This window comes from Eulemur rufifrons, chromosome 19, assembly GCF_041146395.1.
Source record: "Eulemur rufifrons isolate Redbay chromosome 19, OSU_ERuf_1, whole genome shotgun sequence".
NCBI classification, from domain to species: Eukaryota; Metazoa; Chordata; class Mammalia; order Primates; family Lemuridae; genus Eulemur; species Eulemur rufifrons.
In genome coordinates this window covers 92,626,002-92,641,151 of record NC_091001.1, presented here as the reverse complement: position 1 = coordinate 92,641,151, position 15,150 = coordinate 92,626,002, and the positions used below count along the sequence as shown (strand labels likewise).

The 15,150-nt window shown below is 43.0% G+C and overlaps 1 protein-coding gene across 4 annotated transcripts in view; it reads left to right on the top strand.

Moving 5' to 3' along the window:
• Positions 1-11,647: 11,647 nt before the first annotated feature.
• Positions 11,648-15,150, top strand: part of LCLAT1 (lysocardiolipin acyltransferase 1) — a 183,304-nt gene continuing 179,801 nt past the window's right edge. For 2 of the 4 annotated variants that reach the window (XM_069494229.1, XM_069494228.1), the window contains exon 1: positions 11,818-11,962. Coding sequence is in view for 1 of the 4 variants with exons in the window: in XM_069494227.1 (XP_069350328.1) it covers positions 12,486-12,502 (17 nt within the window). In the remaining 3 variants the exon portion in view is untranslated. Of the gene's footprint in view, positions 11,693-11,817; positions 11,963-12,466; positions 12,503-15,150 lie in introns of those variants that run through there. The other 2 variants (XM_069494230.1, XM_069494227.1) reach the window with 2 other exon arrangements.

The window sequence follows — 15,150 nt, the reverse complement described above, 5'->3', positions numbered from 1 at the left end:
GCATTGGTGTAAAAAAAGATGAATAAGTCAATAAAACAGAATACAGAGTCCAGAAATGGACCCACACATATAGGGATAATAGATTTTCAAGAAAGGGACAAAAGTAATTCAGTGCAGAAAGGATAGTCTGTTAACAAATAGGCTGGAAAATTGGACATCCATATGCAAAGAAATATAATAACTTTGACCCATGCCTCATACCAAATACAAAAATTAACCCAAAATGAATCATGGACCTAAATGTAAAAGCTAAAATTATAAAACTTCTAGAAGAAAATATAGGAGAAAAACTTTGTAAACTTGACATAGGCAAATACTTCTTAAATATAACACAAAAAGCCTAAATTGATAAATTGAACTTCATCAAATTTTAAAACTTCCATTCTTTTAAAACTGTTTGCGAGGTGTAATGGCTGACACCTGTAATCCCAGCACTTTGGGAGGCCAAGGCAGGAGGATCCCTTGAGGTCAGGGGTTCAAGACCAGCCTGGGCAACATAGCAAGACTTCTGTCTCTACAAAAAATAAAAGAATTAGCTGGATGCAGTGGCATGTACCTGCAACCCCAGCTACTCGAGAGGCTGAGGCAGAAGGATCACTTGAGCCCAGGAATTCGTGATTGGAGTGAGCTGTGATGGGGCCCTTACAGTCCAGCACTCCAGCCTGGGCTATAGAGGGAGACCCTGTCTCTAGCGGGGGGGGGGGGGGGGGGGGGGGAAACATACACACATACACACACACACACACACACACGCAAACCAAACACTGTTAAGAGAATAAGAAGACATGGAAAATCTTTGCAAAACTATACCCAGAATATATGGCAAACTCTCCAAACTCAATAGTAAGGAAAACAAGCCAATTTTTTTTAATGGGCAAAATATTTGAAAAGACACTTCACCAAAGAAGATATAAGAATGGCAAATAAGCCCATGAAAAGCTACTCAACATCATTAGCCATTGGAGAAATGCAAACTAAAACCAAGAGCTACCACTGCATTAGAATGGCTAAAATTAAAAAGATTGACCATATCAAATGTTGGTGAAGATGTGGAGGAACTAGAGCTCTCACCCTGCTGGTGGGAATACAAAATGGTAGAAGAACTTTGGAAAATAGTTTGGCAGTTTCTTAAAAAATTAAACATCCACCTATCATATAACTCACCTACTCCACTCCTAGGTATCTACTCACTAGAAATAAAAGCAGATGTCCACACACAGATGTATTCAGGAATATTCATAGCAGCTTTATTTGTAATAGCCACAAACTGGAAACAACCCATATATCTATTAGCAGGTGAATAGATTAAAAAAAAAAAACCTGTGGTATATCCATACAGTGGGCTACTACTCAAAAATATAAAGGAATGAACTATGGACATATGCAACAACACAGATGAATCTCAGAGCCATTATGTTGAATGAAATAATCCAGGCAAAAAAGCATACCTACTGTGTGATTCCATTATATAAAACTCTAGAAAATGCAAACTAATCAATTATGACAAAGAGCAGATCGGTGGTTGCCTAGGGATGGTGGCGGAGAAGGAATAGGAGGAGAGGATTAGAAAGGGATATGAGAAAACCTTCAGAGGTGATGGATATGTTCATGATTTTGATCATGATGGTAGTTTCATGGGTGTGTACCTATGGCAAAATGTATCCAAGTGTACACTTTAAATATATGCAGTTTAGTCCAGGCGCGGTGGCTCACGCCTGTAATCCTAGCACTCTGGGAGGCCGAGGCGGGTGGATTGCTCAAGGTCAGGAGTTCGAGACCAGCCTGAGCAAGAGTGAGACCCCGTCTCTACTAAAAAAATAGAAATAAATTATCTGGCCAACTAAAATGTATATAGAAAAAATTAGCTGGGCATGGTGGCACATGCCTGTAGTCCCAGCTACTCGGGAGGCTGAGGCGGTAGGATCGCTTGAGCCCAGGAGTCTGAGGTTGCTGTGAGCTAGGCTGACGCCACGGCACTCACTCTAGCCTGGGCAACAAAGCGACACTCTGTCTCAAAAATAAACAAATAAATAAATAAAATAAAATAAATACATGCAGTTTATGTCCTTTACATCTCAATAAAGCTGTTTATAGATTTCTTAAATTCTTATCTACGTAAAAAGGAGACAGTTATTAAGTTTAAAATTGAAGGGTCGGGAAATAACAATATAAGCATAATATTTAGAAATACGAAGCTAAGCATAACAACTGCCAAAAAAAAAAAAAAAAAAATTTAGGAGAAGTTGCCTTTGGTAGCCAGAACTGGGGTAGGGTCAGTAGGCAGTGGGTGGGGAGAGAAGAAACAAGGGACTAATGTTTTTCATTATGAGCCCTTTGGTCCTGTTTTTGTTTTATTTTGATCTTTTTTTCTTTTGAGACAGGGTCTCACCTCATTGCCCAGGCTACTTTTAAACTCCTAGGCTCGAGCCAATCCTTAGCCTCCTGAGTAGCTGGGATGACAGGTGTGCACCACCATGCCCAGCTCTGTCTGATTTTTAAACAATGTGCAGGTATTACATGCTTTCCATAAATAGTAAAAGGAACATTTTAAACAAGAAATTATATAATTATATAGATAATTGAAAATTACTCCGGGTGGCATTTTGGTGAATAGATTGTGAAGAAATGCACCAGGAAACAATGGAGCCTGGTTCAGAGGCTTCTGCAATAATCTTGGTGAGAAGCATTATATAAACCTAGAAGGTACCTGAATTTAATCTCTCCTTGTGTGATATGGGATGCCTGAGATTCCTGCTCACCTCTCTCTGTCTGAACCCCAGCTCTCTCGTGGCAAGGGGGCCCCACCTCCTCCCCTTGGGCAGCCACCGCCCTCCCCATAGGAGGTATAGCATCTGTAGGAATCACGAGGTGGCCAGAGGTGTGGGCAGGCGGGCACTTGGCCAAGGAGTATTATAAGATTGGAGGACAAGGCCCCAGGGGAGTGCTGGGGGGCTTTCTGGGATGTTGTTAGCTGGTTACTTCGCTGCCAGAACCTGAAACCTAGCGTAGGTTCATTCTTTACACAAACATGTTACATGCTACTATCTTATCCGCTGGAGGGAGGGCAAATGCCCTCACTCTAATTTCTGAACCCTGATGGATGCTGGAAGCCAGAGCCTTCTTGTCATTTTCACGGAATTTTTGCCAGTTACCCATAGTCTGTTAATGGAATTCTTCCCTTCCTTTGAATTCCTACATTCCTTTCTTGCCTGTGCTGTTGACATTGGCTGTGGCAATGGAATTTTCCAGTTTCATAGAAACTGTGGCAGTTTTAAGGGTATGGCTGCTCTGTAAACTCTTTGTTTCTATTAGAGCTGAGCCCTGGAGCTCTTGATGAAACAAACATTTTATAAGATGTAGAGTTTGTCTCTGAGCAGACACCACTGGTCAAAGCACTGATTACCATTGCACCAGTTAGCTAGAAAAGCCCCCCGACAGGCTGATTAATTTGGTTTCTTGTGATTTATGTTGCTCAGTTTGTAAGCAATTAATGGCAGCAGAAGTGGACACATGAAAGTGAGGATAAATAATAGTCCAAGATGACCATTTAAGGCAGTAAGACATTGTTAAGTGAAAAAGCAGACTGCAAGTCATCAGTTCAGGATGACTCCGTTATTCTACATATGTACGTATACATGGGCATGTGCACACACATACACAAAGCTAGGAACATTAAATGATGGTTCTCTTAGATTTATGAAAGATTTGTACTTTCTCAATTTTTGCTTGCCTGGTTTTTCCAATTTTTTTCAAACAAACGTGCTATTTTGTAATAATAAGAAAACCAAGTTATTTAAAAATATAAATAAAAGCAGCAAGATCCTGGGCAAACACCATGTGTTTTGTCTGAATTCCACATACCACTTCATGAAGGGCCAAGGACTGGCTGGACCAATAGGGGGCCAGCTTGCTGTGGGCAGCGGAGGGGGAGCTTCTCACAGGTGGCAGCAGAGAACATCCAAACTGAGGAGCCAGCAGACTCACCCCCGCTTACAAGAAACCACTCCAAAGCCATCAGATGGGTGGTCCAGAAAGTTGCCAAAACAAAAAAGACACAGGCATATGTTAAAGCTGCACTCAGAGCCAGACACCAGGAACATTCACGCATGCACCCACTTTGGGCCAACACCGTGCTGAGAAACAGGGAGAGGGGCACAAGGGCAACCAAGGAGGAGCCCAGCAGGACCTGGGGTTCGAGGCTTGTTGGCAGGACTTGGGATGCTGGTCAGCCAGCATGGCTTACAGATCACTGTCTAGTCTGTTTTGGCTGCTGTCACAGAGTATCATAAACTGGGTGACTTCTAAACAACAGAGATTTATTTCTCATAGTTCTGGAGGCTGAAAAGTCCAAGGTCAGGGTGCTGGCAGATTCAGTGTCTGGTGAGGGCTCACTTCCTGGTTCACAGATGGTGCCTTCTGCTGTGTCCTCACATGATGGAGGGGAGAATGGAGCTCTCTCGGGGTCTCCTTTATAAGGTACTAATCCCATTCATGAGGGCTCCACCCTCGTGATCTAATTACCCCCCAAAAAAGCTCCACCTCAAATTCTATCACATTGGGGATTAGGCTTCAACATATGAATTTTTGGGGGACACGTTCAGTCTATAGCAATCCCCAAGCACAGTAGTCACGCTGGGCTCAACCCAGGGCAACAGGAACCACACGGCTACAGTGAGGCATCTGCTTCCCACCCTGGCTCTCCTGTCAGTTCCTGCATTAATCCATGTTTCCAGGTTTGCTAGAAAATCCAGTTGACTAGGATGGCTATGTTTTATTTTTAACAATTTCTTAAAATTATATAATGTACAAATATGCAAAGCACTTTAATATACACTACCTTCACAATAATTTTGTGTGTAGGATAAAGCAAGTACTGTTATCCCCTTTTCACAAGAAAGTAAACTGAGGCTCAGGGGAAATAATTGCTGGCACAGTATTTGCATGGCGATTGGGCCAGGGCTGGGACACGGTTTTCTGGCCTTTAGTCCACTATACTATCTCATACTTATTTGTTCATTCATCCATTTATTCATCCGACATCTGTCCTGCTTAGAGCCTATCACTGAGCTACGGCAGGTGTGTTCAGAGAATCAGGTGTGGCCCCAATAATTACACTCCAGTATCTGACCGAGATCAATAGTTCTCAATTTTGAATGCATTTACAATTGCCTGGGGAGCTTTTAAAAAATACCATTGCCCAGGACCCATCCTAAACCAATACTATTATGATCTCTGCTATTTTAAAAGCTCCCCAGGTGACTCTAATGTGTAGCTAAAGTTTAGAACCATGGTTCTTGAGAGTAAGCACAAAGCATGACCCATTTCAGCCACCTTATGGGAAGCAGCAGAAGCTACAAATATCTGTGAACCAACTTATTCTAGTGGAACTGTTCTAAATGTTGATCTTGAACCCCCAGAGTTCAGAGGTTCCTCTTTTGTCATCCAATGCTCTCTGAGGGTGAGGATTGAGTTGAGTATCATGAGCGATGGCTTTGTAGTAGAATGGTCCAGGATAACAAGTGTTCTAGGTAGCATCCAGAGGCCCTGAGCTACACCTTGATATCACACTGTAGAGAATTTGCTTTACGTATGCGGGCTTTGCTTAGCTCCCCATTGCTGTTACTATTTACTGAGTTTTTATTATGCAAATAGGGGATATGGGTGGAAAAGAGAACTGAGAAGGACTAGTCAGGGCTTAAAGAGTATCTTATTCAAGATCATGCTATAACTAGCTAGGAAATTGAATCTCAGAGAGGGGAAATAACTTGAAACAATTAGAGAACAATGCAAAACAGGACATGATTCAGTGCCAAAATATGGCTGCAGGGCACAACTGCCTACTGTCTTAGTGCTCTTGAGGACTAATGGTCTCCGTGGTCATAGTGTACAAGCACTTTCTTTCTAGGCTGATTGACAGTCACATTTTTGTCTCCCCTGAGGCATTCAGCTGGAGCACATTCATAAGCCAAATTAGATAAAGACGGATGGGAGCAGGAAGACAGGAAGAGAATGCAACTGCCCTTTCCTAAGCATCTACTACATCTACTTCACAACAGCTCCACAAAGCAAGAAATATTTACTATGCTCATTTTACAGATGAGAAAACTGAGGCATGGAGAAGTTAAACTAATTTGCCTCAAATATAGAGTTGATAAGTGGCAGTGGAAGTTGATTGCATCTGGCTCTCTCTACTGTACTTACTACTTATAAAACCATGACTATAAATCTTAAATTCACTTTATATTGGTAGCCTGCCTGCAGATCTATGAACTAGATAATGTCTTATAGGGACAAACTGGGATTGAGGCATCTGCTGTTTTCTCCCCTCTTTTTTTTTTCTCATCAAACTCTTATTTATTCCTATTTCCCTAAGTTGATTGATGTGGACAACATACGCTGCATATGATCATAAAACAGGCATGGCATTGGGTGGGAGAGACAGAGAGGTCAAGAAATAGGAAATGAATCCATGGTGAGCTCTATAATCTGAATCTGAAGCCTAGGGCAGCCCCAGCAAGGATAGAGCAGCCATGGTAAATAGTATCCCGGGAAGAATTCCAGGGGAAACTGGAAATGAGGACCCTTTTCCAAGACATTTTCAATTTATCCAGGAATAGAAGATTTCTAAATATATGAACACATAGATGGCAAATGATGAAAACACATAAATGACATTTTCTTCTTTTGAAGAAACTCTGGAAACAGACTTGGGTTCTTGACCAGCTGGGAGTACTGTTGTGTTTCTTTTCCCCAGTATGGCCCAAGCATGGTGCATCAGGCAAAAGAGCTTTGTGACCTTGGGTACAACAATCCTTATTCATATCACTGTTTGTACCTACGGGGAGGCTTCCACATGCTGCCTCCTCTTATTTGTTCCTGGGAATAGTCTCTCATCACCAGGCAACAGAATGAACCAGCTTGATTTCTGTGAATAATACGTTTATATCTGATCCTGTGTGTTGCTTTGCATTTTAGAGCCTGGGACATTTACAGCTGAGAATACCGGAGGGCAAGGCCTATTTGCTACTCTACTGGCTTCGAGTGGTATTTTTCTTGGATGCCTTTCTCTCTCTCTCTCATGAAGAAAACAATGACTTTCAGGTTCTATAAAACAGAATATGCTCCTGGACACTCAGACACTGGCTAATCAGTAGGCCTGCGAGGGGAAAGGGAAGGAAATGACTATTTACTGAGCATCTACTGTGTACTGATCCAAAGGGGCGAGTATCATCATCTCAGTGATCCAGGAGGGAGAATAAAGGAAGCGATGCTCCATCACAGGCACAGGCACAGCTCCGGCATCACAGGGACTGGCCCGAGTGTGCAGCTTGGCTACACCACCGCCTAGCTCTGTAAACTTGGCCAAGATTTCTGGGCTTCGATTTTTTTTTTTTTTTCTCATTTAGTTTTCTAACAGCTTTATGGAGGCATAATCAGCATGCAGCACACTGTCCATATTTAAAGTGTACAATTTAAGTTTGACATCTGTACACCCATGAAACCATCACTCAATTGAGATAATCACAACCACAACCACAATCACAACCACAACCCCCCCACAAAGTGTTCTCCTGTTCCTTTGCAGCCCCTCCCTTCTCCTCCTTCCCACCCTAGGTCCCAGCAACGTTGCGGTTGCTTTCTGTCTGAGTGTGGTAGGCAGAAATAATGCACCACCCTCCCCGCCCCAAGGCATTTATGACCTGATCCTCCAAACCTGCGCATATGTTACCTTACATGGCAAAAGGGACACTGCAGATGAGATTTGTCTGGATTATTCAGGGCCCAACCTTATAAGGGAAAGAGTGAAGCAGGAGGGTCCGAGTCAGAGAGGGAGCAGTGATGATGGACCAGGGTTGGAGTTTTCAGTGCGAGATTTGAAAACACTGCACAGCTGACTTTAAAGGTGGAGGAAGGAGCCACAAGGCAAGGAACTCAGGTGGCCTCTCAAAGCTAGAAAAGGCAAGCCAGTGGACTCTCTCAGGGAGCCTCTGGGAGGAGTGCAGCCCTGCCGACATCTTGATTTTAACCCACCATAACCCAGTGTGAGAGAGGCTGAAGAATAGCCCTCAAAAGTATCCAGGCCCTAGTTCCTGTAACCCATGAATGCTACCACACATGGCAAAAGAAACTTTGCAATCGCAATTAAACCAAGGATTTTGAGATGGGGAGATTATCCTGGATTATCCAGTAGGCCTTAAATGTAATCACCAATGTCCTTCTAAGAGAGAAGCAGAGGGAGATTTTATTACAGAAGAGGAGGAGGTGATGTGATGTTAAAAGCAGAGGTCAGAGTGATGCACTTTGGAGATGGAGGAAAGAGCCAGAGAACACACCCTGAAGACGGCTACTGGAAGCTGAGAAATGAAAGGAAACTGAGTCTCTCCTCAGAGCCTCCAGAAAGAACCAGCACTGCCAACACCTTGGCGTTATCCAGTAAAACTGATTTTGGACTTCTGACCTCTAGACCTGGAAGATGACGGATTTGTGTTGTTTTAAGCCATGACATTTATGGTAGTTTGTAACAGTGGCAGTAGGAAATTAATACACCAAGTCTCATTTTTATATTTATAAAATGAGGATAATATATTATTTCTGGGGTTATAGCAAAATTAAATAACTTAGTTTACAGCAGATGGAGTTCTTTTCCTACAACCTCCCTTATTCCTTTCTCCTCAAACCCAAAAACACATGGTCTTTGGTATAACTTTAAGTTATACTTCCAGAGATGGTGAATATTAGCAGGGACAGAGTTCCTGTCTTGTAGAAGCTCTGATGGGAAGACTATGGGTGAAATGCGCCTACTCTACAATCTGGGAAACGTGCCTTTAGGTGATTCCATTGTCGTGTGAACATCATAGTGTGTAGTCACACAAACCTGATGGTATAGCCTACTACACACCTAGGCCATATGATATAGCCTATTGCTCCTAGCATGTTACTCTACTGAATACTGTGGGCACTTGTAACACAATGGTAAGTATTTGTGTGTCTAAACATACCTAAATATAGAAAAATACAGTATTGTAATTTTATGGGGCCACCATTGTATGTGAAGTCTGTTGTTGATGGAAACGTTATGGGGTGCATAAATCTACTCTAGATACCTTGATGAGACACGTACATTCCACAGGGTGAATAAACCCCACAAAAATTCAGGACCTTGCTACACTGATATTTAAAAATAATTGTTATTTTTAAAATTTTGAGATAATTTTTGACTTAGGAGGGATGCAAAAGGAATACAGATTTTCCGTATACCCTTTACCCAGCTTCCCCTTACGTTAACATCTTATGTAAGCATAGAATATATATCGAAACAAAGAAAACCATCTTGGTACAATATTATCTAAAATACAGACCTTATTTGAATGATGAAGTGGTCCAATGGTCTAGGGCATGTCAGGATTGTCAGGGTATTTCCTCCAAAATGAAGAACAAGTTACTGCACCTTGGACCTTCTGCCACTAAGAAGAAGCATAGCACCTGGTAGATCTCTTAGGGTTTAGGAACCAGCATATTTTGCGTTTAGGAATACTGTTCCTACCCATTTAGCAGTTGATGTGGAAGGCAATTAGTAATGAATAGTGCTCAGCTTAGTAGCATGCAGTCTGTGGTACAAGCAGCCCTGCCTCTTGGGCCGTATCACCTGACACATCTCATGACACTAGAGCTATCAGTAGCAGAGGAAATGCTGTGTGGAGCCTCCGGCAAGTCCCAGAAGAAGAGTCACTGTGCAGCCCTCTAGGGTTCTGGAGCGTGGCCTTGCCAACTCTTTATTTTTAAAAAAGAAATTTAGAGATCTTTTATTCTAATAATGTTATTTTAAAGATAAAAATGAGACCTAACATCACAGACATAATTGGCAGAGTTGGCTTTTGTTTCTGGTATTTCCCTCTGTTGTTTTTCTTCATTTTCTGATGCAATTTTAGCATTGCCAATGGAAAAGAAGCCAAATTCTGTAAAAAAAATTTTTTTTTGTTTTTTGAGACAGACTCTCACTTTGTTGCCTGGGCTACAGTGCTGTGGCATCAGGCTAGCTCACAGCAACCTCAAACTCCTGGGCTCAAGCGATCCTCCTGCCTCAGCCTCCCGAGTAGCTGGGACTACAGGCATGCGCCACCATGCCTGGCTAATTTTTTCTATATATTTTTAGTTATCCAGATAATTTCTTTCTATTTTTTTAGTAGAGACGGGGTCTTGCTCTTGCTCAGGCTGGTCTTGAACTCCTGAGTTCAAATGATCCACCTGCCTCGGCCTCCCAGAGTGAGTGCTAGGATTACAGGCGTGAGCCACCACGCCTGGCCCTGTAAAATAATTTTAAAGAGATTTATTCTGAGCCAAATTTGAGGACCATGACCCAGAGCCACACCCAAGAAGCCTTGAGCAAATGGACTCTCTGGGGCTAGGTTACAGTTTGGTTTATACATTTCAGGGAGACAGGAATTATAGGTAAAGACATAAATCAATACATGGAAAGCATACATTGGTTTGGCTCTAAAAGGTAGGTCATCTCAAAGGGTGGGTGGGGTGGGCTTACAGGTTTTAGGCGGGTTTAAAGACTCTTTGACTCTCCTAATTGGCTGAAGATGTGAAGGTTTATCTAAAGGCTTGGAGTGTTTTAACATAAGGAAGTCTGTTAATCAGAGATAAGGCACAGGACATATACCTTTGTTCTGTAAATTGAGAACCTGCAGGTTTGTCTTGCATAGCCTTAGGCCTGTTAATGAGTTACAAAGGATATTTCCAAGAAGAGAGGGGGCCTGTCTGACCTCCTTCCTCCTGACAGGCAATTTAGTTTTAGGATATCCCCTTGGCCAGGAGGCGGTTCCTTCAGTCAGCTGGTGGGGATGGAGGAGCCTTAAGATTTTATTTTACTTCACAGCGCATTTTAAATATTTAAATGTTTCCAAACAAAATTAGAGAAACTGTGGAGCTTATTTAGGAGAGGAGCACAGGAACCTTTGTGCTCACAGGAAATTTGGGGGTATAATTTAGCTATATTGAAGCTATGCATTCCAAATCTAGATGTCCATTATTTTTACACTATAAATTCTGTGGAGATAGGAACCTTGTACTTTTTTTTTAATATTCAGCCTTGTGTAATAAACGAATAAAATATATAAATATGCATTAATGACTGCTAGTGGCTCTGTGTGTGATGTGTGGCTATGTTTATTTTTAAGACTTTTCTTCAGTATTTTGTTGAAGGCCAACAGGAGGAAGGCATCTGCAGGAGAAATGAAAAGAGGTTAAATCACAGTCCCCACAATCCAGCAGGTTAGGGGACAGATACACCATGGTAGGAAGCTAGGAGGACCTTTAAAGAGATTTGTTGAAAACACTCTTGGTGATCGCAGGAGGGTGCGTGTACCTACGAGTGCGCGTGCTGGAGAGAGCTCTGCGCCGCCATCAGGAACCTGGGTTCTAGAACTGGTCCTACCACTGATTTGCCCTGTGACTTGGGGCAAGAAAATTAGGTTTGTAAATTAACCTCCCAGATTTCTGTTTTCCATTTTGCAATTCTAGGGGTTGGACGAAGTATCAGGTTCCCTGGGGCAATGACCTTCGCTAATTTCCTATCTCGTTGTTTGTCGTCTATACACCCTTCCGCTCTGTGAGTCCTTCCTCGTCAGGCCAGACGAAGAAATGAGCGCGGCCCCTTTAAAAGAGCCCTCGAAGACAGGCGCCCTGGGTAAGACCAGCGCCCGGGGTACCCGGGGTTGCAGAGCAGGGGCGGGACGACCCGGGCTTCCCACGCAGCCGGGGTCGCCGTTGCGTCACGATATCCACAGCCAATAAGAATGGAGCCTGTCGGGACGCATTACTAGGGCGACGGCTGGACGCCTCCTCGCTTTGGGATGAATTATCGGCGGGTTCTGCCCTGAGGTTGTGACCCCTTCAGAGTCCCGGGCTAGCCCACGCGCCCCCCGCGGCGTCGCACGGAGTCCCCTGCCAGTCACAGGTGGGAGGCTGGAACTGTCAGGTGGGGGTTACGGCTCAGGGAAAATGGCGGCGTCGGGGAAGCTGCAGCCCAGGCTCTTTCCCCTGAGCCACGGGCCCTCCCCGGACTGCGGTCCCCGGTAACGGTCCCTTGACCGGGAACAGGGGTCCCGGCACAGGTGGTGGAGTAGCCGGCTCAGGTGAGAGGAGGTGCGGGGAGGCTGGCGGAGGCGTCGGTAGCCGAGGGGCCACGCTAGCTGGGTTGGCGAGGGCAAGGTAGCCGTGCGGTGTGAAGGGCCCGGTGTCCTGTGGGTATTTACAAAAGGAAAGTGAAGACCTTCCTGTTCCGACTTTGGCGGGTCTGGGAGCATCACTGTCCCCAAACACCACTCAAGCTGTGCCCTGGTTAAGTCCCATGTTAAAAAATGTCCCAAGTGGCCGCCACGTGCAAGGGTTGGACGAAAGCTGTCTAGGCAGGGGCTGGAGCTGCCTTCCCTCCGTATTCTCCGTGTGCTAGAGACGTGCCTATAGGTGCCAGAGTGGCAATGCCGCGAAAGGAAAGGTAGGCCTTAGCCAGGGGCTGATGTCAAGTCTTATTTTTAAGGTGTATCTTCTTTTCTAATTGGCCATTTGAGAGAAGAAATGAAAAGATAAAGCACTTAGATGTGGTTGTGAAGACGTTTTGCTTTCTTGTACTTCCCTGGGAGAGGTGGGTTCCCTGGAAGCATTGCATCTGCCTTTGAAGTTCATTAACTGTATTCAGTGTGCATGTGGCTGTAGAGAAGACAGGGGGTTGGGATTCCGTTTAAGTCTGAGGAAAATATTGAAGGTAAATGTTGAGGACATTACCCAGATAAAATGTTACTTATTTCTATCAGTCACTTGGACAAAGAAACATCATGTTATGAAATGCAACTAGTTTGCAGAAACTGCCCTGATGAAAGTCCTTTTTGCAAAACTTATTTTGAGAGTAAAAGCAAATTCTTTAAAATTTTTTTTTAGTTTCTGTTTGTCACACTGTGACAGATAAGCATAATAATTAAAGTGACTTGTTTTTGGTAGCAGGGTTGATTTTTGTGGAGCAGTACCTTGTTCTGTAATTGAGAAAGAACAATAGCACTTTGTGTTTCAGTCATCAATAGCTCCTGTCTCTGGAGTGCCAACTATGTGTCAGGTACTGTGAAAGTGAGGCTTCTCCTACCTTTTCAATTTGAGCAACAGGCATGGTTCATCTGTTTCCACTAGGTCTTTATTTATTATTATTATTTTTTACCCAAGTCTCAGAGTCTTCAGCACCCACCAGGTCTTTAGGCTGGCTGTTGTTGACAACCAGGAGGAAACAATAGGGAAAACCCAAAAGAATATTTCTTCTAAACTAGATCCATGGAGATTTGATCAGTTTGGCCTGGGGTTGAGGTTATGTGTGGTTTCTAGTCCATACTCTGCCACTTAAAATATCTTAGGGTAATCATATAACTTCTCTGTCAGTGCCTTACTGTTAAAGGGGGGATTTCTTGTTCAATCTCATTGCGCTGTTGTAAGGGGTTGGGGTTGGGGAAGACAATATATGTAAAAGGGCTTTAAAAAGTTAAAAACACAGTAATAATAGTTGGCAGGCATTTATTACTATGCATTCATTTTCTCTGCCAGACACTGTATCAAGGGCCTTATATGTGCTAACTCAGGTACCCAGCAACATTGTGAGGGGGATGCTTTTATTATCTTTATTTAACGGATGAGGAAACTGAGGCACATTGAAATTTAAGTAATTTGTTCAAACCACACAACTAGCATTGTGATTCTAGCCTGTGTTCTTAACCACCATGCATACCATCTTCCTCTATCATACAGATGTGCTATGGGTTAAGGGGGAATACATGAACAAATTTTGAAGGGAGTAGTTTTGTTTGTGATCTTTTAGTTGGGTAAATAATAACCATGATTTATTCCAGTGGCATTCAGTAGTGACTTATGTGGTGATAACTACAGTTACTTTGGTTAAGTGGTGTATGCATCCTACGTTTGATGTCCATTATTTAAAAAGGTCTTTTAAAACAAATAGTTGTGACTAATCTCCACCAGGAAACACAAATCAATAATGGAGATTTTTGCTTTTATTACATTTTTTAAAAGAATGATTATCTGGGACTTTTCAAAGAAAACTTCTTTTGGTTAGGCTCATTACTTTGACATACTTGTACTAATTTTTCCAGTGCTTATTTATAGAAAATAGGTGACATGAGTAAAAGTGGCTGGGACATTCTTTCATTTAACCTTTATGGAACAGCCCTGCCAAGTCCTCGGAATGTAAAGATTAACTCCTGACCTTATCCTTGAGGAGTTCAGCGAGAAGTCCCAGGTCCAGAAGTTTGTAGACTAGTGAATGAGACAAGTAAATGATTAACTCAAATGTAAGAACTCAAATTTGTGGGTGCAGAGAGCTGTGGGAATACACATAAGGAGGAACAGTTGCTTCTTCTGGAGTGGCCCGGTCAAGAGAGGAAGGGAGCTGACTGGAGAGAATAAAGGGAGAAAGGGCTTTCAGCTGAACGAGGAAGCAGTGCATAGCCAGGACAATTGAGAGCGCTTGATGTCCAGGGGTCAGACTAGAGTAGGAGTTTCTGGGAGAGAAGCCAGGAAAACTTAGGGTGAGGTTGTGAATTCCCGGCTAAGAGGGTGACTTTATCCTGTAGGCAGTGAGGACTATAGAATGATCTTGATTAGATGAATAACATCAACTTTGTATTCTCTAGAGGTGACTTTGATGACTTGGTGATAGAATGTAAGGATGAGACCAGTTAAGGACAGTTTCCATACTCCAGACAAGAGATGGTGAGGGAGAGAACCAGGGCATTGGCTGTGGCAGGACAGAGTTTAGATTCCACACACACGTGGAAAGCAGAATGTCAGATTGACTGGGTGTAAAGATAATGGGGTCAGGGAGGGGAACACCTGCTTGGCTAGTAGTATTTGTTTGAGTAAGATTTGTTTGTTTTCTAACTATATGGTTGGAAATTGGAGATATTGTTAACTAATTTAGGAAAAAGGATAGAGCAGGGAGTTCCTTGTGACTGGGTTCAAAAGGATTGGGAAGAATCATCTAACATACGTTTGCGGAAAAATGCTAGGCTAATGGGCATTAGAATTCTTTTTTAACATTAGATTTTTAATATATTTGTACAGAAGTCATTATATATGGAAATATTCACT